At 49.3% G+C, this 25,640-nt stretch overlaps 1 protein-coding gene across 1 annotated transcript in view; it reads right to left on the bottom strand.

Moving 5' to 3' along the window:
- Pkhd1 (PKHD1 ciliary IPT domain containing fibrocystin/polyductin) overlaps positions 1 to 25,640 on the bottom strand; it is a 268,602-nt gene that overhangs the window by 173,143 nt on the left and 69,819 nt on the right. The window contains exon 34 of the mRNA XM_048347537.1: positions 14,519 to 14,675. Within this exon, the coding sequence (XP_048203494.1) occupies positions 14,519 to 14,675 (157 nt within the window). The remainder of the gene's footprint in view (positions 1 to 14,518; positions 14,676 to 25,640) is intronic.

Here is a 25,640-nt window from a genome sequence, read left to right as displayed (position 1 = left end):
CGCTGAATTCGCTGAGCTGCTGGGCAATTTTGCACTGGCTAAACAAAGGCTTAGAAAGCCAGTAACTTTGCCCTTTACCAACAAATTAAAACGCCACGCAATATGAAGCTCAAAAGCTGGGAGATGAATGCACAAAAATACCAAGAGAAGCATAGATGCCAGAACACTAAGGATTATGATACAGGGAAGCGAGAAGCTGAGAGGACCGCGTCTTCCGCAGCATTTCAGCGGCTGGCTGGCTTCCAGCACGAGCTCCTCTGACAACAGACACACCCTCAGTTCCTATGTATGAACCCCCTTTCTTTATAAAGTTACCTGCCTCGAGCACTTCATTGTGGTGGCACAATTTAACCAATACATTTTCCAAAACATGCTGGGCTTCCTGTTAGTTTTCAAAACAAGCTTCAAAACATGGGCACATGCCCCTCCTTTAATATTCTAGAATGTTCTTTGTCAGATATTCCTGGCTCTCATCTCCCTTGTTTCTATCCGAGTGCTAACTTCTCGCTGAAACATTACCTCTGCTCTGCACAACGCAGCATGATGTAGATCCTTACCACGGCGTTTTCCTTCACAACACCTGACATCTCACACGCTACGTATCTGCACGTCCGTCTGCCCTCTCGTGTTGAATGGATGCTCCCCGCGGGTAATTATTAGTTTTGCTCGGTTTGTCAGCTCCCAATGTCTAGAACCGCAGTGGGTAGGTGTTCGGGATGCAATGAATACAGGACTGAACATTTTCGGAGAATCGAATGTAAGTAGTCAAGTGTCTCCTTACAGAAACACACGCAAGCACCCTCACCCCCACCTTCTCAGAAAGAATGTTGTTGCTGCAAGTAATCTAAAAAACCATGGACTGTATGGTCTCCCTCCTAGGGAATAATTAGCCCAGGTTTAGGCAAGTCACAGCAGCGGATCACAAGAGCCCAATAGCTATGCCCTTATGAACGCATAAGCTGATGCTAAGTGAAATGAACTCCATGTTATGGAATCGACTGTTATATCACTGTTGTAATTGCTTTCAACATGCCATGTGAAACCGTAGCTTCTATTTTTTTTTTTTTTTTGGCCAGTCCTGGGCCTTGGACTCAGGGCCTGAGCACCGTCCCTGGCTTCTTCCCGCTCAAGGCTGCTGGCACTCTGCCACTTGAGCCACAGCGCCGCTTCTGGCCGTTTTCTGTATATGTGGTGCTGGGGAATCGAACCTAGGGCCTCGTGTATCGGAGGCAGGCACTCTTGCCACTAGGCTATATCCCCAGCCCCGTAGCTTCTATTGTTGAGGATCCTCTTGTGTCCCCTTCCTGTGGTTGTACCCGCGCTATCGCTGTATCTTATCTGAGTAAACTGGATACTGTATATACTGACATTAGAACTAGGGAAGTGAAAGAGAATACCAAAATCCAGAGACACAGGGTAAAAAAGACAGACGACTACAAAAGCAATACTTGCAAAACCATTTGGTGTGAACCAACTGAACAGCTCATGAGGGGAGAGGGAAAGGGGAGGGGGAGGGGGGAATGAGGGAGGAGGTAATACACAGGACAAGAAATGCACCCAAGGCCTAACGTATGAAACTGTAACCTCTCTGTACATCACTTTGACCATAAATAAGAAAAAGAAAAAAGAGGGGAAAAAGCCATCCATTATCTTAGTGAGCTGAGGATAGCCAAGGCTGTACAGAGACAGCTTTTAGAAAGAGCTTCGGGATGACACGGGGGAGAAGGGAAAGGCTGCAACGCCGGCAGTTATTTGGGTTTCCCTCATCTCAGCACAAAGCTGGTGACTGACCAATGGGAAGGCCCCTTCTTCCCTGACCTGCTCCACCACCTTCAGCTCTGCTCGGTTCTCTTCACCGGGCCGAGTACCTTCTACCCCAAAGCCTTCCGGAGCAGCCGCAGGACGCTTTCTGGGACGGGAGCCCTTTGACTTGGCCCCACCTTGGTCGCGGCATACTGCACCCTTGGGAGAAGAATGGCGAGATTTCTTAAAGCAATGCACGCCGCCGCCCCCTGGTCCGGGATCCGACGTCAATTTAACAGTTCCGGCAGTGCTGCCTGCATTCACCCCTTGCCCTCTGCTTCCTCTTTGGGGTGCCATGCCATGTGCCTGCCGGCTTCCTGCGTGTGCCCCGGCTTCGAGCTCCACTCGGCCATCAACTTCCACCCCATGCTGCAGCACGCACGCTTCCCCTGTAGATTAGGACAGCATGCATGCATCACCCTCTAAGGGAATTCAACACACCATCTGAGGAGTAAGCGGCTCTTCTTGGCCCAGTGCCAAAGCTAGCACTCTGCTCACCGGGCTTCCCAAAGGCCCAGTAGCAGCAGGACTTGAAATTTCTTCTCCCCCGTCACTGCTCCTAGAAACAGAGCCGTGCACACAGAACCCAGCCGGCACAAGAAGGCAGGAGCAAAACAAAGAACTTCACACCTTTATGGTGGCTTCTTCACGAATACCCTAGCTCATAGTTTGTCTGGGCACAGTAATTGCACACACCTGTAATCCCAGCTTCGGGGAGCTGTAAGCCTATGGAAGAGGAATTGCAATCTGAAGCCCAGACTCAAGCAGAAACACAAGGCCTCGTTGGGAAAGTAACAAAAGCAAAACTGCTAGGGGCATGGCCCAAGTGGTAGACTACTAGCCTCACAAGAGGAGAACCCTGAGCTCAGACCCCAGTCCCACCAAAAAGGAAAAAACAAGATCACATGTTATCCATTTTTCACAATCCTTCCCATTTCCACAAACCCACCTTGGTAGCCTTTTTTAAATACATAATTAAGGTTGTTTTCATAGTTACATTTAAGGGAAAACATGTGTTATCCTAAGTAAATTTGCCTATGGCTTGTTTGTATTTGGTCTATTTTAATTTTGTTAATGGAGATATACCCTACCTCATTCCGAAAAGGATTTAAAGCAGATTACAAGGATTAGTGAGTAAACAGATAAACCTAGGCTTTGTGCCTTGCACCATTAACTTAGTATGAAATACACTAAAACAAAATTGGTAGGAATTTTTATGCCTAGTTTCCTCACAGGAACTAAGAAGGATGTCAACGAAAAGAGGAAAGAATCAAAGAAAGCAAATGGTTTGTGCTGTCCAGAGTGCCACACACAGGCTGGACGAATTCATAGGAACACGACCTGCCTGAAAGTGCCACACTCGCTAGGTGCTTTGCACAACTCTCTTGAGCCATTGTGGTCCCCTCCTACGAATATCCTCCTTTGTTCTCAGTGGGTGCATGCTTAGAGTGCTGCTTTATTAATCCTGTTCAAGTGTAACTATTTGTCCTTTAATGCCCATTGGATTAACTTGTGGATTTATAGACAAATTCTAATTGTTGCAAATGAGGGAAAGCACGCAGCCCGGGTTTCTTTGGGCCTGGGTTGGTGCGTTGAATATAAGTTTTGCCAAGACTTACCAAAATGAACTCCAAGAACTGGAAACAAGAGGGTTTTTTTATTGTACTGTTTGCAAGTATTCCTTTTGTTTTCTTTCTGTGTCTCCCCTTTGGTTTATTCCTTGTCATTACTGTTTATGATTTCTGTACCCTGTGTCTTGTATAGAAGTGTATCTGATTTGGGGAAGGGAAGGGGAAGCGCAGAAACTGGGACCAAGAGTGAACCGGTACAACAATGACACTCACTAGATGCTCTGTTGGAAATGAACTTTACAACCTGGGGGTACAGAAAGGGGAAAGCGGGAGAAAATGAGGGAGGCGTAACACTGTTCAAGACGAAATATACTCATTATCTGACTCATATAACTATAACCCCTATGTACGTCACCTTTAAATATTTTTTAAACAAACAGAAACCAGTGATCCACGAATAAATTATGAATAGTAACAGGGGAAAAAAAAAAGAGTGTATGATGAGGAATTCGCTTCTTTCTTGCTACCTAAAATGATTATAAGCAATCACCAAATGGAAGATTTTACTTTGGGTAAAAGAATATCACATTTGTATTCCATGTAGCTATGTGCCAGGGCCTGGAGGGTTCCATTCTCACACTTAAAATAAATCTACGACGAGCCGCCTCTGGGACAGTTCCTGGAAGACGGCATGGCGGAGCCCGACTTCCTTCCTTTCTCCATTCGCCACAGCGCGACTCCCTTTCTACAAGCTAAACTAAACCGCAGGCCTGAAGCCAGACTTCGGCTGAGGCCCTTACAGTGCTTCCTTCCTGTGACGTCCCCGAAAGCTGGCGACGCTCCACGAGTGACTTGTGTTCATTTTATAAAAATCAACCAGCCATCATTACTGGTACTTCCCCCCTGAGATAAACAAACACGACTTCTGACATGGACTCGCTGATTTCCATAAAGACGTCTCTTTTTTTATTTCTTTCAAAGAGACTTTCAGCAGCTAGCTCGTGTTTGCCAAGGACATCAAAACCTACTTTGGGGTAACCCTGCAATCAGCCCTCCGTGGTGAGAACCACACAATAATTTGTGGTCTGCTGTATTTTCATTAAGAAAATGAATCCACGGTGCGATTTCCCCTTGTAGAAGACGATTGGGAACGGAAATACTCTACCACCCCATACGACTCTTCCCAGGGCCCGGCTGCCCCTGCCGACTTCCGTTCTTGGCTTTTGCTCTTTTGGGGGGGGGCCATTCTGGACCCTAGCGAGCTGGCTTGGGGTGTGACTCCTCCGCCCGAGCGAGTCCGGCCGCCGTCAGGGTGGCAACCCCAGGGGAGACTCCCGCCCTCCCCCGCCCTGAGAGGCGGGCCACCCAGGACCTCCTGGCTACCCTGGCTGGAGCCGCATGGCACTGAACGCTCTCGAGCTCCTATCCCAACGTCCCCGCCCTCCCCCGCACGGCCTGTTCTGCGCGTGGTGTTGCCTCTCCCAGCCTGCGCCGAGGGTGTAGACATCCCGTTTGATTGCTGATGGCTCTCAACAGGTGATCGCTCAACCCCGCCTCTCTCCGCCCTCCGTGGAAGACCGCCTGGAGGTCTCGCGGCCTTCTCCATGTACCACACACACGCCCTGACCGCCTCCCCATCCCCACTCCCCATTCCCCCTCACAGAACCCCCAAAGTCCCTCCTGTCTCCAGGAACAGGGAAGGCCGGGCTCTTTGACTCAGTGCCTCAGGGAATTTTAGGCATCGTACCTTCAACATATTCCCATGTTCCCAGCGCTCTTCACGGTCTACTGCCACGTAAACTTCCGGGGTCCCTGTCATCTCCATTCAGCTCCAAATCGCCCTAACCACCGCCTCGCCCCGCCTCACCGCAGCTCTAAAGCGGCACCCCGGGCCGCGGGCTTCCCCCCGACGGGAGCCTCTCTCAGTCACCCCTCGCCTCCGCCACCCGTCCGCCACAGTGGCGCGTTCCAGGCCCGGCTCCCCCTACGCCTCCAGAGCAAGATCCCCACCGAGTTTGTGCAAAGCCCATCAGAGCCGCCTACCAGATGGCCCGGAACACCAAGAGCGCAGTCAGCGTTCTACGGGGAAAGTGGGAGGTGAAGCGAGGGAAGCCAGGGAAGACCCCAAAGCGCACCCAGAGCAAGAGCAGAAGACAAGGGGCGGAGGAGAGGAGAGAGCTTTTACACATCCAGGATCAGAAAGGAGAATGAGAAGCGGGAAGGTCCTTGAGAGCAGGTGAGAGAACTAAACGAGTCAGAACGCCGGGAAGGGGGTGAGGATGTGGTCCCGGGGGAAGCTTCGAGACTGCGGAGAGGATGGAAGGAGGGAGGGAGGAAAGGCGCCGAGCCAGTGGGTGGCGCCTGGCGGGGACCGGAGGGCTCCTCGCACACCGACCCTTGGTGTCACCGCACTAGACTGCAGCGACGCCTGAGCTACGCACACTCTCCAGGCCACCGATCCGCACGGGCTAACCTCCGATCTGCCTCTCTTCTTGAAAATGTTCATAGCCCGTGGCTACCGATGTGCTTACTGTGCAATCACCAAGCAGAGAGTCAGGGAACGGTCACGCGTGATCATCCACTCAGAACGGACGGACGCCACCGTGGCTCAGGAAGGGGTGCTAGCCGTGCTGGTGGAATAGTTGGGGTCCTCTGCCATGCCCCCCCCCCCGAGGGTGGGAGCCCGGGAGGAGAGCGAGGCAGAGGGGAGGCAGCCTCTTGGGGATGGGGCTGGGCTCAGTTTCCTTTGTTGGAAGGATCCGGATTAGACCTGGATCTGGCCCACTGGAGCCTGGGCGGCCTCGGAGGTGGGCTTGTCCCCGGCCAGAGAGGCGGAAAATCAATTTGGCTGGTAAACGAGCGTCCCCCAGAGCTCGGTCCGCGTTGCCTAATCCTCTCCTCTCCCCTCGCAGCTCCGGAAATAGATGCCCAGCCCCGCGCCCGTGCATGGCGACGGGAGGTATAAATCAGGCTTTAAGGATTGGGGGCAAGGAGAAGGGATTCTCTGGCTGGCTACTAATTAATCAAGCACAGAACACCTAAACCTAGAAACCTGGGACCCACCCAGGGTGCGCACGCGGGCAAGCACACGCGGCCGTGCCTGCTTCCGTTTCTCTTCGTTTCCATTAAAACAAATATCAGACGAAATTTTCCCCTTTAGCTGATGCTGTCTGCTTCTCTCTCTCTCTCTTCTCCCTTTAATTAAAAAACATGCTTATTGCAAGACTTGCCAGAATCACTTTAACGGTATTTTAATTGTAATGTCTCTGCCTGATTAAAACAAAAAAAAAAAAAGACGGAAAATATGAACTAGAAAAGTGTTTGCCAAAACATTGTCAGGATGCAGGAGAAGACTCCTCCACGCTCCTGACCCGGAGGCCACGGACTAACTCCTTAAGGGGACTGACATGGCAAAGGGCAACGGAAAGGGGATTAAAAAAAATCAAAAAGGAAGAAGGAAATCTATCCGAAATAAGATTCCTGACTCTGAGCTACAAACAATAGCTGCCGGAAGAAAGAAATAGTTTCCATCCGCTCGGATCCTACCAGCAGAATGGAGAAAGAACCCCATCGGACTGAAACTGCCATGCGCAGGGTGAGTCCAGTCAGTGAGGCTGGCCTGGCTGCCCCGCTCTGCGCTCGGGATGAGAAACGGCCTTTGGGGAAAGAGCAGCCGGCAGGGTTAATTGCCTTCCCATCCCCACCGCTCCGCAGGGGTCCCTTCATGGCGCCAGGCATGTTCTCGAGCATGAGCACGTGTGAGGATCACCTGGACACCTTAAAACACAGATTAAAAAGGGGACTCCATGCCCCGAGCGGGCTGGCCGTGGAGGCCAGTCGTTTATAAGTTCTCGCTGAGGGGAGGGATCCAGAGGGCTCGAGAAACTCAGGACTCCCATCGGGAACTCAACACGGTGCTGGGAAAGACCCCAGCCCTGGGGTACTTGCTATAAAATATGAGCCTGGAACAGCAGCTTACCAACACTCACAGTAAATTTTCCCATCCCAGCCCTAGGTGCCAGGATAAACACATAAAAACATACTTAAAGATAATAATAGAAAAAAAAAGATCACCAATAAATAAAACACGTGTGTGTGTGTGTGTGTGTGTGTGTGTGTGTGTGTATACATAGAAACATACATTCTACACTTCCAGAAGGTCACAGTGAAGTTGATCTCTCCCGGTAAATGGAAATACACTTGTGTAGGATGTTGGCCTAGAAAATTCCAAGTGACACTAGAGCTGACAACTCGGGTTTTATTTTGCTTTTTGTATAAAATACACAGCTTTATATAAAGGTAACTTTACATCTGAATTAACTCTATACTGATCACAAACATGAACATGTTTAGGGAAGAAAAAAATATTATAGAAATATGTAAAGCAATTCAATCACTCGGGGGGAAATAAATGTGATTGTCATGATAGCTACTGTCATATACTGTGACAGAAAAAAAATAGATTCTTTTTTTAAAAAAATGTCTTCCATTTACATGTTCAAGGCCCTCAGCAAGTCCCAAACTCTAAAAAAAATCACTTGACTAGTGGATGAACTCCTAACAAAAACTCCATGGACGTATGTGGAAATGGAAGTAGGTAACTTGAGGAGATGGGTAGGGGTGGGAAAGATGGGGGGCAGAATGATGGAGGAGGCGACCCTGATCATACCCATTAACTGACATTTCATAATTATGTAAAGAGAGTAAAAATAAAGTTTAAGTCACTTATGACCAGAAAGAAAGCTATTTCCAAAGAGAAACAAAGTATACAGAACACTCCACATCACCTCAAATGCTGCAGCAAATTGATGAACTTCTCCCTGGCTACCAAACCCACTCAGTGAATCATTTGTCTTCACCAAAGATCCTATAGCATTCACCCAAATATATTTCTGACCAGCCTACAATTTGATGCAGGCTGGTTTGAGCAATCTGCTTTTTCCAAAGGTTCAAAAGGTAACTATTCTCTCAATATTGTCATTATGACTTGACCATCACATAATGGTATCCCAAATGAAAGCTATTCTTTATAGTACTGTAAAAAAAAAATGAGAACAACTCCAGCCTTCACTGGGCCCAGGAATAAAATACGGTGCATATGAAATAATAGTAATGAACTGCTCAGGCTCCATTATATTCTTATCTGCACCAGAACCCTAGAAAGAAAGCCGTCCAGATCTCTAGCTCTATTCCTAGTCTGGATGGGTAAGGACTAGGCATTATTAATCAACAAAGGAGATAGAGAGGTAAGGATAGACCAACTTCTGAGGGTCCCTGGAAGCCATGTTACGTTTAGCCTTGAATTGAAGGGCTAATGGAAAGCCAATGGCGGGTTGTAAGGAAGTTTGAAACATTTATCTTTCATTACTGAAAAAGTACTGGGCTGGGAAGGAGCTGGTTCCTTCCAGGAGCATTTTTCATGTTACAATGGCCAAGTTGTCAAGCAGAGAACTGTAAATCGTTCAATATCTACCTATCTGTCTGTCTGCCTATCTATTGAAAGCATGTCCTTTCTCCCAGCATTGGCTTATCTCGCATTTAAGGCTAATCAAATGTGTCTGTTCTCTGGAGGTCAGTAATGGAAGTCATTGTCTGACTGGAAAATAGAAGGGGTTTCAGAGCCAAGTGTCCCCCACATTAAAAAGCCTTTGTCTCTGATCTCCTGATAGACTAGGAGCAAATGAAATTGGTCACTGTCTGGATGAGTCCACTAGAATTTGAGGGTACCAGGAAAGGCTCTGACCATAGAGAAACTCACGTTCATCCGCCCTTCAAGTCAGAAACCTGGTCATTACTTCACTCAGTCAACCAACACTTGAGGACCTATTTTGTGCGGGGGCCGTGGGGTGGGGGAGGAATGTCTGACCAGGGCAAGCGGAAGCAGCGACGGCACGGCCTCCTGGAACTCACAGCCTCCACTCCTACCGACATGCTCGAAGCTGGAGGGAGGGAGGGCTATCGAGGGTGAAGAACACCTGTATGTTACGTTTGTGAAGAGCTGCAGGCGAAAGAAAAGTAAGCTCTGAGCCCCTCTGTAAATGATCCACTGGGCGTTACAGATGCAGCTATCCCGTAGTATAAAGAAGGCCAGAGGGGGCCTGTGGAGACTGTTCACAGGAGGTCCTGAGGGGAGTCCCCCCACGCCCCGACTTTACTCCCCTGCTTCCTCTCTGGATGATGGTTTGGGCCACACACGCACACACACACACACACACACACACACACACACACACACACAACATTAACACTAGCAAGAGGCTTCTAGAATCTGCTTCCCTTCGTGAAGGGAGCTGAATTGCTCTCACATCCCTTCCGAGAGTTGATTTTGAGGAAGAAAGCGTGGAGTGTGTGCCCAGCTCAAATCTAAACCCGGCCCCCCACGCCCTGACGCCCCCCATCCCAGACCAACTTCCTCCTCCCTCACCCATCCGCACCACCCCGCCCCCCACCCGGAGGGGAGCGAGGTTTTGATTTTAAGAAAAGAAAGCAACCCAGGCAATCTTCTTTCCAAGCCAACCTGCAGATCGCATCTCATAAAGTTCCTGGTTCGCAACACAGTCTACCTGACTGCAGAATGTCTCTTGTGGACGAGAAGCATTCTACAGTTACCAGGGGGAACCATATTTGAGGATACTTAACATCTTTTCAAAATGTTAGCCTCTTTTCAAATGAATTCCCCTTCCCCCTAAGCGTGTGTCGCGGAGTCTTGCGATCGTAGGCACAAGGTAATAACAGTCCACGTGTCTCTCCCCGGGCCTGGTGTTGGGGGAGCCCCAGGTCGGAGCATTCCTAGAAGGCTAGCGGTACTCGCTGAAGCCTGGGCTAACTGCAGGGAGGCTAGCCGACTGCTAACACACAGCCTGAACTTCATCCCCATCTTGACCGGACCCAGAAGGGCCTGGGGGACAGGTAAAGCCCACGTTGGGGTGTGTCAGACACGGCTAGGGATGGGCTGACCCTGGAGGGATGCACATAGAGAGGGCGTTACAGGGGGGTGGTGAGATGAAGGGGACCGCCCTGTTGGAGGAAGTAGGCATGGGGGGGGGCGTGTCCTTGGGCCTCTATTCTCCCTTGGAGCGTGTCCTTGGGCCCCTATTCTCCCTTGGGGAGTGTCTTTGGGCCTCTATTCTGCCTCAGCTCCTTCCTGGGCTCCGACTCCCTCCTCCTGCCTCCTGGCCAGGGTGCAGTACCCAGTCTTACTCCACCACGCCCTCAGCACCCTGAGCCAGCGTGAACAGTTTCCCAAGCTGTTAGTCACTGCTGCATCAAGCTACCTTTAACCCATGTGGGATTTAAAAGAAAATAAAAAAGGCTATGGGGCACACAATGCCTGACTCTTCCTCTGAAGTACTCAAATCCTGGCCATGGATAGAGAATTTCAACCATGAGCTGGCAGCCAGTAAAGAAACAGCCCTGCCCCTCAGGAAACCAACAGGCTGCATTCCCTTCCATCAAAACTCCAGATAAGCCAGGCACTACTCAGGAGGCTGAGATGTGAGGATCACGGTTTAAAGCCAGCCCAGGCAGGAAAGCCAATGAGACTCTCATCTCCAATGAACCACCAGAAAACCGGAAGTGGCGCTGTGGCTCAAAGGGGTAGAGAGCTAGCCTTGAGCTGAAGAGCTCAGGGACAGAGCCCAGGCCCAGAGTTCAAGCCCCACGACCAAAAAAATAATAATAATTCCTCCAGATATAACCGACCCAAAGGGAGCAAGGTTTCCTTAAGAGTTTGGACTTTTCCATTGGGAGTTTAGAAAAGGTTTCGCCCCCTCCCCAAGCTGCCCCAGAATAACACACTTGTGTGAAGCCCAGCCCTCTAAAGCTCTCCCTCCAGGGCCCTCCCCATCCCACAGTGGAAAGAAAACCAGGGCAGAATGTGCTCCGACCGTGGCGGAAGCCCAAGCAACCCAAGGCCCGGACTACCCAGCTCATTCTCTGCGTAATCCAATTTGCTTTATACAGAGGAGTGATCGCCTCTACCTGTCCATAAAATGACAACACAGGCCTGATAGCCGGCCATCTTCTTCCGTTCTTGCTGCCAGTCCAAAAGAAACAACAACTATTCACGGAGTTCTTGCTCCACACTAGGCTCAGAGCTTCCAACCCAGCGCCTCATCTCACAGGCAAACCATCCTAGGAGGTGGGCGATGAGTGCAGTACGACCTCGCTGCTCACCAGTGCGGCTAGTGCTCCCCTGGTCAGGCATCGCCCCACAGAAGAGAACCTGGAGCTCGGAGCGGCCCCAAGGCCCCCGAGCTGGAGCTTATAGTCAGACTCCCTTCTCTCTGCTGCGAAAGCCTGCCACGTTTTAACTGCCTTGGGGTACACCAGTAGACCAAGAAATAGAAAACCACATTAAAGGGAACTGTTAGGCCAGAGTGGAGACTGGAAACAAGCTCCTTCTCAAGCATCTTAAAGCAACGGGCTCAAGGTGTGCGGCATGGTGCTTCTGTGTGCATGGGTACATGTGTGAGAGAGAAAGAGAGAGCTGACGACAGCCAGGCAAATTAGCATACCCATCCACTCACAGTCAGCATGGCTGCAGGTGTTTGTTTGTGGAGAGAGAGCAGAGTACTTAAGCCTACAAGTCCAGTGTCCCGGGGAGAGTTCATCCACCCCTAGCTGTAAGACGCCACACACCAAGCCGCTTGACGCCCACGTCAGAAAGACACGCGGAGCTTCATCCGGGAGCTCCTTGCCCACCACCCTTGCCGGGGCCGCGCGGTGCTCTAAAGGGGGCAACATTCTCTCTTTTCTTATCATGGCTCATCACACTTTTTGGAGAATTAAAAAAAAAGAAAAGATACATTTTAATTCAGCAAGGACTATGGCCGTTGGGCATCTTAACATAAAAGAACAGAACACATAATTAATGAAACCAAGGCAATATGCCTAGTTCCATCCCAGCTCATTAGTATTAATTAATTAATTCTCTTTTGTGTGTAACGATGTCCTTAAAAATATTTTTTTAAAGGAGGGAGAGATACAAGATAGAAATAAAGATGGTATGTAGATAGGGGTTCTGAACCAGTCTCTAGTAAAAGTGAATTCATAATAAATAGAGCTGGGTCTCAGCACGATCGCAAAAGTCTGTCCTTTGTCCATAAAGTTCAAGAACACGTACATCTGGCATCATAAATATTATTTAATAAACTGTGTCTCTGGTGCCATTTCCCAGCTGTCACAGGAAGCATACAATCCTCCCTTCTGCTAGAAAAGTTATGTATACAAAGAACGAAACTCAACTTTTTTTTTTTCTTAGTACCAGTCCCGGGCTTAAAAGGGCCTAGGCACTGTCCTTGAGAGCTTTGCTTAAGGCCAACACTGTGCCACGTGAGCCACAGCTCCACGGATAGCTTTGGAGGGGGAGAAGGGTAGGTGTTAGATGGCAATAAGAGTCTCAGCCTTTCCTGCCTGGGCTGCCTTTGAACCGTGATCCTCAGATCTCAGCCTCCTGAGTAGTTAGGGTTATAGGTGTGAATCACCAGCACCCAGTAAAACTCAACTCTTTTAAAGGTGGAAACAGGAACAAGGCAAAGAGGCTTCGACACTCCAGAGGGTTTGTATATGCAAAAGTAGGACCTTCCACATGTAGCTGCATATGCATAATAGAAATCAAGATACCGCCTGAACCAGGAATATCAAGGAAAACTGGCAGTGGTGGCAAAGTATCTGGATTATTCAGATCTTGAAATCCCTGTGAGGAAGAAGCCACAGAAACATTACCCATGTCCCTCTCTCTACCCTTCAATGGCCTCTGATAGCCCTTCACTGTCTTCCTTCCATAGCTTGGCCTACAAAACCATCCTGCCACTGAACATTTCCCGGGAGTCAGAATAAATCCAGAGACTTAGTGATCCAACCTTGTGAGCCTGGAACCTTGTCCCAAATGGTTTGTCCACAGAGCGCCCACGGGGGCATCCCAGCCTCAAGAAACAGCCCTGCGGTTAAAAGCTTGGCAAGAACATCTTCCCTCGGAGATGAGATCGAAGTCTGCGATTTTCCTTTGTCATTACGAGTCCGCTTGGTGGCTGTCAATATATCCACACCCGCAAGATCCACTAGCTGCACATACAGTCACATATACACTCACACACACACACGTACACTAACACACACACACACCACAAAGACAGGGCCAGAGCCCATGCCGATAACCATTTTATTTCCCCTAAAGGGCACAAATTAACCAATTTGACAGAAAACTTCCCATCGCTGGAAGAATAGGAACAGTCAACTTCTAGAATACAGAATGACAAAAAAAAAAAAAAGTCTAATCTGAAAACCAGATTCCGTCTGTTAAGAGATAGGTGTCAAAATTATATTAGTTCATCCTCTCAAAATATTTTAATTTTTGGCTGTGCTCATAGATTAACGAAAACAGGTGTACGCATTGCATGCATTCGTTGTGAAATGTAGTGTTGCTGTGTAGAAGTTTATAGACACACATAAGTAAGTTGTATTTGACAAAGGAAAAAATAAGGTCGTTTGATAACTAACTATTCTTCATGACCAGCCCCTGAGGTCAGCAGCCTTTTCTATGGTCAGTTCACAGATAAGCAAGTCAGTGTGCCAAGAGTGATTTTGCCACTGGGCCACGTGGTAGAAGAGTTGAAATTGGAATTCTCAGCCTCCTCCAACTTCCTACACCCCAGAGCCATGTGGGCAGTTTTGCAATAAGGAAGCCTATTTATACGACTTTCCATGGGACTTAGAAGTCCAAACCACAACAGGATAAAAGCAGGAAGACACTGCTTTCTTGGCGGGGCATTTCAAAGGCCGCCCCGTGAAGCCATTCCAGGGCATTTTGTTATATTGCAGGGCTACAAAGGACTTGGGTGACGCCGTATATTCTTTGAGAACAGTTAACTTTCTTGTTTGCAAAAAAGAAAAAAGAAGTTAAAATAATCAAGCGCTGTGCTTCCGAGAGCCACCAAAGTGGCTCTTTGACTTTGAAGCCTCTGACCGCCTCATCTTCCCTTTGCCTCGTGAAATCGCCCTGCGGTCTGACTACAAACGTCAACCACACGCCAGGACTCTCCCCCCCACGGGGCCCTCTCCCTCCCACCCCCACGCGTGACCGAGAACCCCGAGAAAGGATGCCGCCACCCCCCCCCCCCCACGGGCGTCCAAACTCCACCGACCTTTGATGTGCAGCAAGTTGAGGAGGCTGGTGTTGGTGTCCAGGAGAAGCCACCGGCCCCTCTCCACCGTGACATTGTCGCCATCTTGTGGCGTCCCTGAGGAAGGCCAGCTGTGAGCCCGGCTCCACCTGGGGCAGAGCCGGAAGGCAAAGCCGCCCTGGAAGAGAGAGAGAGGACCTGGGGTGGTCAGACGGAGCGTGCGGCGATCCACCCACCCGTCGGAGGGGCAGCGAGGTCCACCTGCGCACTGCAGACACCTCCGTCCTCTCAGCCACCCCCCTTCCTCAAACAGGAGGAAAAAGACAGGGAGACAAAGGCCCAGGCCCGGGGCCTCCTGGAACCCATTCTCCCCGTCCCAGCGCCAGCTCCCCGACCTAACCCACCGCCCGCTCCCGTCTCCTCTCCTAATTTGACAGACACGAATTGAACCTTCGGCCATCACCAGCCTGGGAGCGGGAGCACCCCAACGCTCTGCCCCGCGGCCGACATGTGGCTGCACGGAGTTGGGCTCCGCCTTCCCGGGCCCTCCCACCCGGCGCCCCGGCTTCACGGAACCACCCCTCCTTCCCCGTGCTCCTGCACGTCCTCCCGCTCGCCCCGCGCTGCGCGTTCCTGTCGCCTCAACAAGGTGTTATTGTTGCTGGGAGTGGGGGAGGGGGGGAGGAGAAGGGGGAGGAGGGGGAGGGGGAGGAGGAGGAGGAGGAGGAAGGGGAGGAGGGGGAGGGGAAAGAGGGGGAGGAGGAGGAGGAAGAGGAGGAGGGGGAGGAGGAGGAGGAGGAGGAGGGGGAGGAGGAGGAGGAGGAGGAGGAGGAAGGGAAGGAGGAGGAAAAGGAGGAGGAAGCCGAAGCTGCCAGGCACCCATGGCTCACACCTGTAACCTTAGCTACTCAAGAAGCTGAGATCTGAGGATCTCGCAGTTCAAAGCCCGCCCAGACAGGAAAGTCTGTGAGACTTTTGTCTCCAATAATCTACTCAAAAAAGCCAGACGTAGGGGCTGGGGATATAGCCTAGTGGCAAGAGTGCCTGCCTCGGATACACGAGGCCCTAGGTTCGATTCCCCAGCACCACATATACAGAAAACGGCCAGAAGCGGCGCTGTGGCTCAAGTGGCAGAGTGCTAGCCTTGAGCGGGAAGAAGCCAGGGACAGTGCTCAGGCCCTGAGTCCAAGGCCCAGGACTGGCAAAAAAAATGCCAGACGTAGCCCTGTGGCTCAAGTGATAGAGCGCTGACCTTGAGCAAAGAGAAGCTCGGGGACGGTGCCCAGGCCCTGAGTTCAAGCCCCAGGACCAGCCGGGGGGAAAAAAGGAGACATAATAATAACTCCACTCAAACATGTCAGCCAAGATCTGGAATATGCAGGAGAAGATTCCAGTGGTTTCACGGCTGTGAACAACAAACTTCCAGTCTAAGGAAATGAGCACCAGGAAGCTGAAGCCGTGGAGTTGGGGGGAGAAGGGGCAGCGGGGGGGGGGGGGGGAGGGGGAGGGTGGTGGATGTACTCTTATTATTCAATGTGTAGATGTGAACTTGGGACCTGGGGGGGAGGGGGAGAGGGATGGGAGGGTGACACTGACCAGGATACATGGTGCTCACAGACAGACGTTGAATTGAAACCCCTTTGTTCAACTACTTAATAATTGTTTGCGTGCTCAACTCCTGCAGAAGCTTGGGCTCCTGTCTGACTATGGAGTTCTGGAGCTGGTGACGAATGCGATAGACTCGGAGCAGAGAACAGTCCAGACCACACACGCGCGTGCGGTGCGGATCTGTCCCTAGGGGCGGCACCCAGGCCTAGAGTTCAAGTGCCAGGACCAGCCGGGTGAAAAAGCAAACCTGCTCTGCGCAGCCCCATCCCAGCAGGTGGGAAGGTCAAACATTCTTATTTCTGTGTTACCTGTTGACAGAGGTCCAAAGTGTTTAATTGATGTATCAAAGGTGATCGGGACTGAGACAGGTGACCCCGAACTCCCTGCTCTGCATCCAGCTCCCTCCTTCCTGCTTCCTCCTTCCTGCTTCCAGCCTCCCCCCCCCCCCATCCCCTCCTCTCCAGCTGCGTTTGCAAGAGCAATTCCAGCCACCCCCTCTGCCCTCAGGTCACTCTCTTCCACAGTACATCATGCAATTCCTCTTATGATTACTGGTCACTGATGAAGCTCATTCAAATGAAGCCGGAACTTTTTGTCTATGCAGCTGCTGGGTCCCTGTTTCCTTAAAGATGCGGCACAGTATGAATTGCTGAGACCATTTACGGACTTAATATCTATCTACCAGCACCAGTCCTGTTCATCAGGCGTGCTCGCTCTCTCTCTCTCTCTCTCTCTCTCACACACACACACACACACACACACACACACACACACCTTCCTTGGTACAACAGGTGAACAAATGTACACTAAGACCAAAAGTTCAAGGCAGTCTCCCTGTGAAAAGCGGGCACTGATTTTTTTTTCCCTGTAAGTTGCTTTTACTATTGGACGTGACCTATTTCCAGTGAATACAGATGGTGACTACTGAGTGTCGAGAGAACGAAGCATCTTTGTGCCCACGTTCCTCTTTCTCATAGAAAGGCACCTATAAAGGTATACATTTCGCTGATGGCCCACAGTTTTGTGTTCAATGATGGGTACTGAGAGGCCAATCAAGTGAGTGCGGCCTCAACTATTGGACAGTTACCCCGGTGGGAGGAAGGGGGGGGGGCTGCCACTCTGGCGAGAAGCCGGGACCATCTGCGCTGGACTTACAGCTCTCCTGCGTCTCCGCCCTTGGCGGCTGCCGGTACCACTGCCCACAGGGGGCTCGCAGAGACGGCTCTGCTCACACTCTTCCCACTCCAGTCCATTTCACTGGGAGCCAATGCAGCAAAAGAGCGTGAGCCGCGTTGGCCAGGCCGCTCACGCCCCTGGGCTGCTGCTTGCTGCGGAGCAGGCGCGACGGCCCCGGATCATCGCCAGCCCAGCCCGTAGGTCAGCGGGGCTTCCGCCTCGACGAACCTCAGCCTTCCCGGCGCCTCCCGGCATGCTCGGTTCTAGCCTTCCTTTCCCTCTCCACGATACACAAGCCGATCATTGCTGCTCTGCACCAACGCAGGGGCGGGGGAGACGGGTGGGACCCAGAAAGAGTCCAGAACGCGCCTTTATCCCCGTCTGAATGCATGCAGCCTCCAGTAAACCTCAACAACACAAAATAAGCCAACGCTTTCTGCCTCTGCCAGGAAGCGGATGCAGTTCGTTCCCTTCTCCCGGCCTGTCAGCACTTCTCTGAACGTCAGGGGAAGGTGCGCCGTCTGCAAATCTCTCTTGTCGCCTTAAATGTGCTTGCAACGCCACCGGAGCCGTCTTGAAAGGAGTCATTGATGGGCAAGCCGGAACACCAGGCAGCCACGGCGGAGGCCTATCTGCCAGCGGGCGTCTGAACCGAGCCGGGCTGGCGAGAGAGGTGGAGCGAGGCCTTCCGCAGGCAGTGGCTCCTGAACCACAGCCACCATAAAGAGCCCGCCCCATACCCCAGCAGGCTGCTTTCGTGGGGAGGAGATCACAGCACACGGGTCCTGAAAATAGGAAACCACGAGCCCCTGTCCCCGCCTCTACCCGTCCTTTCTCACCCTTATTTTCTAGAACTTCTCATCGCCTAACCTGTTGCTGATCTGTTCAGGGAATCAACGAACCCTTAGAAAACTACAGGAAAGTCTCGATAGCTCCTTGGTTTTCCACGGTAACCTCAGTACCTACAACAATGTTTTCACGTAACCGGAATCCCTAAAGGAAGTTGATGCTTTTTTTTAACCAACTCTTATTTGGGTTTAGAGTCATTATTCTACCGTTTCAAATATTACAATGTTAAATTGTACTTTAAATATTTAAACTAAAATAATTGAGTACCAACATTCTTTTACTTTTGTTCAGTGCACCTATGACAGAAATACGTTTAATCTTTATGGAGCTATATTTATTTATCTTTACTTTTGCAATATCCTTCATTATTTCACTCAGATGACAGCCTTCCATCAGTCCACCGTACCTATTACCTAGTCTTCTTGATGCGTAAGTTTTATTTTGTGTTACTATTTAATTTATCTTAAATTTTTGCTGATGGAAAATTTTCCAATTTTTTGTTGTTTTTATTCCTGATTTTGCCCCCAAATAGTTAAATAGTTGGTTTCATATCACTTACTAAATAACATTTTCTCTCCCAACTCACTCTTGGCTATTTTAAAGCTGCATTACAATGTTGAGTGATATTAAACCTGTTGTCCAATTAAAACTCCTCATCTTTCAGGTCTGAGTTTACTGGAAGACAGTTCTCCCAGAGGAAGGTGACCTTGTCTCCGTGCTTAAGCTGCTGATAGGATCATTTAGAAAAAGACAAGTTCCCCGGTGGTTGAAGTGTGATTTCTTCAATAATAAAACCTAACTGGGGTACTATGGCAGATCAGAAGAAGATCAGGCAGCAAACCCTGGTAGAAACTACCTTCGAGGTGGACTCTAGCATGTGAGTCATCTTCTGTGGTTTGTTTGTTTGTTTTGATCTGGATACTATAGATAAAATAACTCCGGCGGCTGACTTCAGGTCCAGGTGCAAGTCTAGACCACTATTCACTGCGAAGATGAGAGATGCACACAGCCAGACTGAGTGCCTGCCATTGAGACAGACCCTCGAGACATCCTCCCAACCGCCAGCGTCCAAGTCACTAGGATTACAGGCGTGAGCTGGTTCCCAACTTTGTCAATCCTTTTGCCTGGGTTGTTCTAGAACCCACGTGGCTGGGATGGCACGTGCAGGCCACTGTACCCTGTACATGTGTACACTGCCCGCGTCTATGATCTCTTTTTCCCCCCAGGCTGGCTTCAAGCCACGATCCTCCGGAGGTTTGCTTTCCACGTGGCGAGAATCCCAGATGTGAGCCACCTGCACCCAGCTTTCCCAATATAGGGCACAGAGTACAAGTGTGCCCTGCCAATGATAAAACACGCTCAGAACAGAACTTCCTGTGACAAAAGGAAGTGATCACAATATGGCTACCTAAGAGTCTGAGAAGCAGCAGAAACACAAGGAGAAGCTGGAAATCGGTTCCGTGCTTCCAACTTTCCAATGAGCACTAAGCCGGGTCTCAGGAGACCATGTCAAATCCAATCGAATCGAGGTCCTGTGGGCGTGGGCGTGCATGCCACCCACCGGTGTGGGTGTTCACACGCACGGGCACACCCCCCCCCCCTCGGAGCCGCGTCAGGAGCCCGACAGGTACATGCTAGCCGTTCTCACGGCGCTGACACGCTGCCATTTAGCCAGCGAGCGCGCAGCACGTGTTTCTGCTTCCAGTCACCGGTAAGAGACAAGGCTCACATTTTAAATGATGGACGACAACACGTTATTTCCCCGCGCAGCGGACCCGCGGCCGCGCTGCCTTCGGAAACACTTCATTTCAGTGAGTGCACACACACACACACACAGGCGTTCACTCGCTCTACCGCGAGCCTCTGACAGCCTCTCCGTTCCATACACCGGGGGAACCTGGTTTTTTAAAAAAAACTCCTTTTCTTTTTTTCTCCTTCCCCTTTTATACCTGAAGGGAAGCAAAATGAGTATGTCACGGCCGAGAAACACAGACACAGCCCAGGAATGGAAACCAGTTTATAACCATCAGTGTATTTTCCCATTCAAGTATTCTCTGCCATCTGCTCTAATTGCTTCTAATGTTTGGGCTACCATCTTCATACAACAGGAATAATGATTTCCTCAAGGGTAAAAGGGAAAAAAAATTACAGAAACAAACAAAAGTTGATTACATTTAGCTCCCAGGATGAAGTATCAAGCCACTGTGTAGGGAACAATCAGTACCGAGAATGGTAAGGGCTCTGATTAACACAGATAAATTGGGCCTCCTCGGTCTTTCTCTTCCCCTTCCCTTTCTTCTTCTTCCCCTTCTTCAGAGGAATTTTACCCACCGCTCACAGAGTGCAAGACCTGACTGGGCTCATTTCTCCACCTAAAGCTACGCCACAAGAACAGCCAGACCAGGCTAACCCTTCCTCTAGAATGCCTGGTGATGGGGCTGGGAAGGTGGCTTAGCGGTAGAGCGCTCGCCTTGCATGCATGAAGACCTGGGTTCGATTCCTCAGCACCACATACACAGAAAAAGCCGGAAGTGGCGCTGTGGCTTAAGAGGTAGAGCGTTAGCCTTGAGCAAAAGGAAGCCAGGGACAGTGCTCAGGCCCTGAGATCAAGCCCCAGGACTGGCAAAAACAAAAACAAAAAACCACAAAAGTTAAAATAGAATTCCTGATGATATGTGTTAGACCCCAGCCTTGACAAATATCCATCACAGGGCGGGGTGTGCTAAGCTTTCCAATGAGCCCTCCTTAGCCTCTGTAAAGTCACCAGAACATCCCAAGTCCATTCCTTAGACCTAAGGGAACATAGAAACTCCAGAGAGACACAAAACAACCTAGAGCGCCCTGAACAACCCTGGCCGTCACCAAGGCTTGGTCTAGGAACCGTCTCCGTCTTCTAATGCAACCCATAGAATTCCAAGATGCCCCCGTTATTACCCATCATTCCCACCCCCAGTGTGTACATTCTACACAGCTCTCTCCCCCGTGGCAGCCTGTAAATACTTCATTCCCAGGATGAAGCTGTTACACGATGGCAGGAAAGGAAGTGTTAGATGTTACTCAACCCAGACATCGAGTTCATCAAAAGGGACGCGGGCCTTGTCTAATCAGCGGAGGCCTTGCAGGATTTTCCCACTGCCTTCAAAAGGGAATATTCCCATATGTCTAGGGGGAGACCGTGGAATGAAGACTCCCAGAGCAGCTGTTAGGACCTGAACGTGGTTAGTGGGCATGGGCCATCAAGAAAACCAAGGAAGGAAGGAAAGGAGGAAGAGAGGGAAGGAGGGAGGGAGGGAGGGAGGGAGGGAGGGAGGGAGGGAGGGAGGGAGGGAGGGAGGGAGGGAGGAAATCCATTGCAGAAGAAACCCAGACTTAGAAGCAAAAGGAATTCATCCTATGCTTGTTGTTTCGCTAGCCTTGACTAAATTACTTTTCCCTCTTCTTTAAGCTTCAGAGAAGAGATGAACGTACTTTATAGAGAGGGCAAGGGGAACGTTAAGTTCGGTTTTTTCAGCTCTCCTGAAAATCATGTATCTTGAAACATTTGTAAGTGTGTTGCCTAGGTCCTGAAAATGTACAAGGCTATTCTGTGAACCCCAATACCACACAATTATTAATCCTACGATGTGGAAAGCCAGAAGTCTGTGTTTCTGAGCTGTGGTGAAATCTTGGGAACATAAGGTTTGAGGAACTTGCCCATGCACCCCTGGACAGAGACCTTGCTTGTGTACACAGAATCTGTTGGTTCAAATCGTCACCATTACCACCCTGTGAAGGTTAACTGTGACCCGGCCCTGTTGCACCTACGCCTGCACCCAAGATTGCATTTCCCAGTTGTTAGAGCTCGGATTCAAACCCATTGTTCTCTTGAGTCCAAATGTATCTGCTACTCATTGTCCCTTTGCTGCCAAACCGTATTTATTAGTTCCAGACGCAATGAATCATCTACCAACTTGAGCAACAGTAGAGATCAACAGCAAGGTTGCAACGTAGAGATAATGGAATAACAGCAAGGACCAGTGACAGCGGCTCCCGCAAGGGAGGAAACAGACGCAGAGATCTCAGATAGAAGCCCTCCACCCTCAGGATCAAAACCACATGCCATCTGGTATGAGGGAAACGTCTGCACTTTATTCTTCAAATTTCCATGCCTGTCATCAATATAGGAAGCCACAAGCAGGTGACGACATAATTTAAATAAAACACCCCCACAGCGACTTTCACTTATAGAAAACTGAAGCAGTGCACTTAACGTTTGTGTGCATATACGACGCATACTATAATTAAATATGTAATTTAAATAATTCATAGCATATATATTATATATTTAAATAATGTATAGCATGAAAACATTTAATATATCTATTTTATTGCTTAGACTACTGACAAATAAGGTTAATATAACACATCATAGCAAACCCTTCTTCAGAGAAAACCCCACCAAGAAACATTTTCCAAAACTCATAAAGCTCCATCTAATGTCAGGTAGAAAATGCACTTGAACTGTCTGCTTTGTGCCGCCTGGAATTCACCCTGCGAGGCCCACCCACCCGCGTGGACACGGACAACCCGTGCGCGTGTCTACGAAAGCGGGGAAGCTCTGCTCGGCGCGAGCCTTTGACACCAGAGCACTGGGGAGTGCTAAGGAATTGGTGAGGATAGCCATCACCCTAAAGCCCCTGGTGAACTGGAGGCTCACGAGGCAAAGGGACCACCCCGCCCCCACCACGCAAACATGTTCCCCTTCAAGTACCCTCCATCAACTATGAGGGACGGAAGGGGGTCTCGGAGCTCCTTCAGCGCTGCCCAGCACAAAGTGCCTTTCTCCAGGGCTCCCCCCACGTCGGGAAATGACTCCTCTGTAGGTAACTAAGGGCTCACTTCTCTCTTCTTCCCTTCCGCTCTCCCTCCCACTCCTCACTGTCCCTCCCTCCTCCCTCCTCGCTCCCCCCCCGCATTGTGCTCTACCACTAGCAAGCCACCCCTCCCGCTGGTCTTTGCTCCAGTTATTGTGAGATCATGGCTTCTCCTGGCTTTGTGCCTGAGCCTACCAGCCGTGGCTGGGATCGCAGGCGTGTGACACCCCACGCGGCTCTCTCTCTTAAGGTGAGCGTGGCCTGAACACTGGCTTTCTCGCCTACACTGGCCTAGAACCTTCATCTTCCTGATTTCAGACTCCTAGACGGTGGAGACGGCAGGCATGAGCCACCGGTACTTGGAGGCTTTTTTTTTTTCTTGGATTCCAGTTATGGCCCACATCAATTATAAAATAAATACATACATACATACATACATACATACATACATACATACATACATACATACTGAGAAGCACTTAGCACAGCTCTCTCTTTCCTTAATTCCAAGTAATGATTTTTAATTTTTGCCAGTCCTGGGGCTTGAACTCAGGGCCTGAGCACTGTCCCTGGCTTCTTTTTGCTCAAGGCTAGCACTCTGCCACTTGAGCCACAGTGCCACTTCTGGCCTTTTCTGTTTATGTGGTGCCGAGGAATGTAACCCAGGGCTTTGTGCATGCTAGGCAAGCGCTCTACCGCTAAGCCACATTCCCAGCCCCAAAGAATGATTTTCTAATATTCCCACTCAAGATGAATTTGCCTTTGTCTGAGGTTCACCTAAAATAATTTGTGTTGCTTCTTTAGAGGACTGAAACTTCACCTTTATATGAACCACAAAGAGATCATATACTCTTTTATCTTTCACATTGTTCTCAACTAATCGGGACACCTTCTTGTACGTGCATGAAAATAGAGCAAAGAGACCTGTTAACAACTGTTTAAAGAGAGAGAAATAAAGACTGGTAGATTCAGTGAATCTGTCCAAAGTACATTATATGTGTCTGGAGAAATACTACCACAATGAAACCCCTTTGTACAATTAATATGCAATTAGTAAAGAGAGAGCGATTTTTGACAATTGGAGAACATTTGGAGATGATACAATAATGAGACACAACTGAAATCATGTCTAATTCCCTGGGCAGAAATGATACAGAGCCCCAAGTATCTTTACTATACAGCAGGGAGTAGTAAACTAATGAAGTTGAATTGTGCTTTGCAGCACAAGCAAACTTGAACATAGAATTTAGGCTAACTTAAAACTAATGCAATAGATATTTGGATTTTTTTTAATGGGAGAAATTGTCATGACATTGTATTTGGGGCTGTTATCATGTATTGACACCAAGAACAGAGCAACAGAAGAAGAAACAGATAAATTCAACTTCAGCAGAGTTAATAACTTCTGTCTGTAAACAGGAACTAAGCAATGGAGTGAAAAGACCAACAATGAGATGGGAGAAAGCATTTGCAAATAACATATCTGATGTGGGATTAATATGCAGACAATACAAAGAACTCCAACAACTCAACAACAAAATAACTCAGTTGTAAGAGCTGGTAACTGACTGAAACAAGCATTTCCATTGCATAGCTAGGCAATGGCCAGTGATACAGGAAGACAGTTTGACACACAAATGGTTAGGAAAATGCAGATCGGAACTACAATGAGACACCACTGCATACTTCTTGTGATAGTTATTATCAAAACAACAGCAGAAAACAGGAAGTTTGACCAAAACGTGGGAAAATGAATGCTTACCCAACTGTGTATGAAAACGGTATCCTTTCTACGAAAACCAATAAATGACTTTTCAAACATATGAATGTAAATTCTATAGCAAATAAGTACGAATGTCTATCTAAAGTAATGGAATGCGGGCCTGGACAACACATTTATGCAGCTACGTTCATGGTGGAGCTGTTTGCGATATCCAAGTGGAGGAAGCAATCACAGTCACTTCCTCAGTGGATGAACAGACAAATATTCATCGCACCAAGGGGGTTCACCACAGCTTTTGCCAACATCATTGAGCTCCAAAGTTCTCGAGAACAAAAATCGAAGAACTATTTTTTGTGTCGGTACTGGGACTCAGACTCGGGACCTTGGAGGCTCACCCAACAGCAGACCCGCTTCCTGGCGGTGTGGGGGAACCAGCAACCAGTGAGGGTCACTGGCAACCAAAGGCTTCTCACACTAGGGTCTTACAGTTTCTTTGTCGTCTGTTAAAACTGCTTGATATGTTTGAATATTGTAAAGTATTTGCACGTGTCCAACTTCAACTGCCGGCACCGTGTCTGCTAGCGGAACGCCTCTAGACTTCAATAAACTGATAGCACTTATTTGCAATTTGCAGCCCGTATTTGCATGCAGATAATTAATGTGTTCAAGTCCATAAAATTGATTTTTTTTCTCCTAAGTTAAATATTTTGGCTACTACACAGTTAGTGTATCAATTAATGAAGTTTTGTTAAATTCAAACAATAAACATTTATGGAGCCAGGTATCCTGCAGAGCCTGGGGACAAAATGATAGCGAACATAAAATCTCTGTCAAGAGGAATCACAGGAGCCGATCCGTGCAACAAATGAGAGGAAATTCTTTTCTTACGAGGGCAAAATGGAGATGTGTAGAGAAGAAAGAAGAAGAGGAAGAA

This window comes from Perognathus longimembris, chromosome 6 (genome assembly GCF_023159225.1).
Source record: "Perognathus longimembris pacificus isolate PPM17 chromosome 6, ASM2315922v1, whole genome shotgun sequence".
Taxonomy (NCBI): Eukaryota; Metazoa; Chordata; class Mammalia; order Rodentia; family Heteromyidae; genus Perognathus; species Perognathus longimembris.
This window is presented reverse-complemented; position numbering and strand designations above follow the sequence as displayed.